Here is a 5,154-nt window from a genome sequence, read left to right on the forward strand (position 1 = left end):
TTAATAATTAATTATATTAAATTATAATTAATATAAATAATTATGTTAAATCAATATCAAATATTATTTATATTGTTATATTAAATCATAATTAATTAAATTTATTTTACATAAAAAATAAATTTAATTTTTATATATTATAAAATAATTTTTAGTTGAATTATTTATTTTTATTTATAAAATTTAAAATACTAATCAAATTTAAGTTATTTATTTTAATATTTTATAATATTGAATTATTTTGAATTTATAAATTTAAATAATATTATTAAAAAATAATAATTATTATATTAATTTTAATTACTTAATTAATTAATTAGGTGGGACCACAATAGGGATTAAAGTTAGTTCCTTCTAATGGAGAAGAGAGAGATTCATTGAGTTCCTATTTATTGGTTATGACGCAAAATCTGATGTGGAGTCACTTTTTATGACAAGTAGGCCATAAATAAGGACTGAGATGAGTTCCCTACTAGAGATGGTCTAAGGATCCGTTACAAAAATTGGAAGGTTGTAGTGCTAGTAAGTAAGGTTGTAGATAGTGAATAAGCATTGATTGTTATTTATTCTAATATTTTTTATTTTCTTTAATATTTTAGGCCTAATAAAATTACAATTGTTTAACTTGTATTTTTGACAAAGACTGCAAAAAAAAAAGTAACTAGTCTATAGTACAAGATTGATCTGAATATATATATATCAAATGGTGTATATTTAAAGACCTCACTGGTGAGCCAAATAACTTTCTACACTTACGGATCAGCCAAAGTTAAAGCATCCATGCCCGCAGTACGAAAAGAAATTGAATTTGGATTTTTTAAAAGTTGAATTTTATTTTAGAAAGTAAAGTGTGATTTTTCACTATTTATTTTATAAGTGAGATTAATAATAAATATGAGAGAAAAATCATTTAAGAGTAGAAAAGTATATTTTATTTTCTAAGGAACAAATTTAAAATTTAGAGGATTTAAATTCAACAAAACGAGACTTCAGCAACGATAACAATATAGCTAAGAGTTTTTGGTGATTATGGGCCTTCTGTATTTCAAAGACCTGGGTTTACTGGATCAAACCAAAAAGTAAAAAATGAAACTCTCAAACTCTTTGAGAAACCCATCCTTAAAATTAAAAAAAAAAACCAAAAAACTTTTGAGAAAGTACAAGGATTACGAGAATCCCAATTTTGGCATCACTACTCACTATTTGGTGGATTTTGGCCTTTTGGGGGGATGTTTTCAGATTGAAAAAAAAAGAGAAATATTACGGTCATCATAATTTATTATTTATTATTATTATTTAATTATTACTTATTAGTTTAATTTTTTTAATCTAGTTATATTATCTTATATTTAATTATTAATAATAAATTAATAATAAAAAAATAAATTTTGATAATTTTTTAATATTTTAAAAAAAAAATTCTTGAAACTTGACGCGTATGGAACGTGAATGCCACGTGGCCTATACGGGAAGCTTACACACCACCGACCCAAATCCAAAGCCACCTTCCCATAAAGAAGACAGAGAGTGTTTAGTGTAGTCTACTCTCCAAAGCAAACAAAAAACCGTTCCTCTTTATTATTCCAATTCCAAAGTTGGCGTAGTAATTAAGGAAAGAAGCCGAATGAGAACAACTTCATCTTCTTCAATCCTATCACTTCGCACCGTCTTCGTCTTCTTCTCCTTCTTCTTTCTCTTCTCGTTTCGATCTTCCTTTGGAGACTGTTCAGAGTACGATCACGCGCCAATGGCTACGCTCGGAGGCTTGCGCGATTCCCAAGGATCTGAGAACACCCTAGACACCGAAGCCCTTGCTCGTTTCGCTGTTGACGAGCACAACAAGAAACAGGTTCCTTCTTCCTCCATTTTCTGATTTTCTCCCTTTTTCTGTTGTAATATTTTTCATTTCTCAATGCGAGAATGAGTTAATTGAAATGAAAATTTTGACGGAGTTTGTGTTGCAATCTAAGTGCAGTCCATGCTTCGTTAGGTTTATTTATTTATTTTTTAGTATTATTATTTTAAGTTCATATCCTTTGTTTTTTATTTGCGTTTCTATTTTTAAGGGATTACGCAAAAGAAATGATTTCTTATGTTTGTAAATAGTCATGACAAGCGAGAATCATTTTGGTTCCCGTAATTTTTAATGAATCAAAATAGTTCTATAGATACAAAATGCTAAACCAACTTAGTTTCCTGAGAGACTAGATTCACTCGAGATAAAATGAGTAACTTGATTCATGTGTTTAGAGGGACTATTTAGACTCATTTAACCTATGTGGACCAGAATGAGTGGCATAACCCGTTGAATTGCTATGCATAATCTATTTTAGAAAACACAGAAATTGTGTCTTGGGACATACTGTTTTGTGCATCTGTCTCCAATTTTGAACACCACATTTATGTCTGTGTATTTGTAGCTACTAAATTTCAGCCCATATAGTATAGTAAGCAATAGTTAATTTTTTGAGTTGGGTCTGTGAAAGACAAGAATCAGCTTGCATTATATATGGTGTTTAATTGGAAATTCACTACATGATTAAGGAATGGTCTGAATTGTACACAATGTTGTGTTGATTATGTGGATGAGAAGTATTGTCTTGTGTTGAGTGCTTTTTGTTTTGAAGAATGCACTTCTGGAGTTTGGGAGGGTGTTGAAGGCACAGGAGCAGGTTGTTGCTGGCACTATGCATCATCTTACTATTGAGGCTATTGAAGCCGGCGAGAAAAAGATCTACGAAGCCAAGGTATGGGTGAAGCCCTGGATGAACTTTAAAGAACTCCAAGAGTTCAAGCATGCTGGTGCATCGCCATCAATTACTGCTGCAGACCTTGGTGTCAAGAAAGGTATGTCATTTTCCTAAACTAATTGCTTTCAATGTCATGATTAGTGCTAACCTCACGGTTTCCTGAATGTTTTGTATTGTTCAAATTTGGTCTCTGAATTTTATGCCCTGGATTAGATGGCACTCCCAGCCATAGTTGTCAAACCGGCTTTGTCTTGAGAAACATGGATTATAAATGAATAATCATTTCTGTATTTTAAAGGATTTGGACCCTCTTGTATTGAGAATGAACATGACGCCATTGATTTTGTTATAAAGGTATGCAATTGATGTTAGAGATATGAATTTGAGAAGATCCTTATCCTATATTTAACAAGGAGTAAAAGGTTTGACAATGATTTTGAGTGAATCGGATGGTCTTGCTTATTATAGTAGGAAGTTATGTATATTAATTCCTTAATTTGTGCAACAGATGAACCCCTTAGTGTTTGCTAATTATCACATGTTGCCTATGATGCACAAATATGAAAAGTAGTATTGAATTTGATATGGTACAAATATAAATACAGCATTTTTTTGTACATGAGTTTGTTGCTGACCTGTTTTGTTATCAGATGGTCACAAACCAGGATTACAAACTGTGCCAACAAATGATCCTCAAGTTCAAGATGCTGCAAACCATGCTATAAAGACCATCCAGCAGAGGTCCAATTCATTAGTGCCTTATCAGCTTCATGAGGTGGTTGATGCAAAAGCTGAGGTCAGTGCCTCATTGCCTTGTTCTGTTTCTTTAACGCTAATACTCGACCATTGATTTCTCGCAATCTTCTTGCATGTTTCTTTGTGGTTCTCTTGCAATTTAACTTGTGAATGGTTGTGATAAGAGGCAAAATATAATCCACGTTTGAACACTTGGTTGATGCTATTGCAATAGGTTAAGAACTTTAAGCATTTGTATGCATAAATTACTCTGTATTTGGATATGCAAAAAAGAAATGTTCCTTTTGAATGCTTCAACATCAACGAACTTCTCAAGAATGTGCAGGTTATACAAACCATGTATAACCATGTAATAAAATGATGTCTCAAGGCTCAAACCCTGCAAGTCTCTCAAGATATTGAAAGACTGTTTGGTAAGTGTTTCGAAATTGAAAATATAGACAGAACAGTGACAAAAATAGAGAAGTAATGTGTGTCTTCTTCTCCAGTGTCTCTACTCCCAAGTCCCAAGTTTTTGGGTGGTTAGCACATTGGGCAAATTTGCCCCAAGACAGATGTTATGTTATGTATTTGTATTTGTGTTCAATTAGGTTTGAGGTTTGTGTCTCTTGTACAGGTCATTGATGATTTGGCAAAGTTTAATTTGCTGCTGAAAGTGAAGCGGGGAGAAAAGGAAGAGAAGTTCAAAGTGGAAGTGCATAAAAATAATGAAGGTCGATTCAATCTGAATCAGATGGAACAAGATCATTCCTAATTCTAATGAGAAAACTATAGGGGTCATGATCCCTTAACTTTGCGCCTTCTAATGCTATATAGGATCTTTGTATGACTCGATACACTTTGATACTTCATCGGATATTTGCTATTGTGATGGCTTACCTATTATGTATCCGTATTTATCTCTTTGTATGTTGGCTTCGAGAGATGAGAAAAGATCACGATTTATAGTATAAATTGTTGCATATGGATGTTTCTTACGCTGTTAGTCTAAAATGATTTTTTCGAATCTTTGCCTTGCGGATATGAGTGCTTTTATGTAATACTGACATTTAATGAATTTAAATGCATTGAACTAATTACAGGTTTTAAATTTTATTTTATAGTCAAAATCTCCTATTTAGAAACATTTAACAAATGCTTCTAGAGTAAGAAAAATTCATGTGGAAATTAATGATAAAGATTTTGCATTAGCTTGTTATTTGTGTTTCGAGATGGTTGATCCTTGATAAATTGATAACGTGTGTGGACTCTCAATAGACGATAAGATACAGAAGCATACTTTAACGGTGAGATATTTCATATTTTAGTAATTAATTTGGTGTTTTTATATATATATTTGTGTGTGTGTGTGTGGTGGTAGATATAGTAATTTTGTATATGGTTAAAATTAAAGTTATATTATTTTTATATTTTAGTAACATTTTAAAATACTATAGTCACATAAATTATGATAGTTAAGTGTGGCTAAGATTTGACTAGCCAATGGCATTGTGTAACATGTGGTAAGGGAGAAGTTTGAGTAACAACTGGTAAAAGTATGTTTATTGCAGCGTGTTAGTGATAAGCATAGCAATTCTCTCTTGTTGATTGCGTTGGTAACCTGGGGACTTTGCAGGTTAAAAATTTTGTGTGGCGTGGGCTTCAGTGT

At 31.9% G+C, this 5,154-nt stretch overlaps 1 protein-coding gene across 1 annotated transcript; it reads left to right on the forward strand.

Moving 5' to 3' along the window:
- The first annotated feature begins 1,530 nt into the window (after positions 1 to 1,530).
- On the forward strand, positions 1,531 to 4,470 carry LOC107462920 (cysteine proteinase inhibitor 6). The gene is made up of 4 exons (XM_016081593.3): positions 1,531 to 1,849; positions 2,628 to 2,847; positions 3,401 to 3,546; positions 4,123 to 4,470. The coding sequence occupies exons 1-4, from the start codon at positions 1,625 to 1,627 to the stop codon at positions 4,258 to 4,260; spliced, it is 729 nt and encodes a 242-aa protein (XP_015937079.1). The 5' UTR covers positions 1,531 to 1,624; the 3' UTR covers positions 4,261 to 4,470.
- Positions 4,471 to 5,154: the final 684 nt, after the last annotated feature.

Source organism: Arachis duranensis, chromosome 8 (genome assembly GCF_000817695.3).
Source record: "Arachis duranensis cultivar V14167 chromosome 8, aradu.V14167.gnm2.J7QH, whole genome shotgun sequence".
NCBI lineage: Eukaryota > Viridiplantae > Streptophyta > Magnoliopsida > Fabales > Fabaceae > Arachis > Arachis duranensis.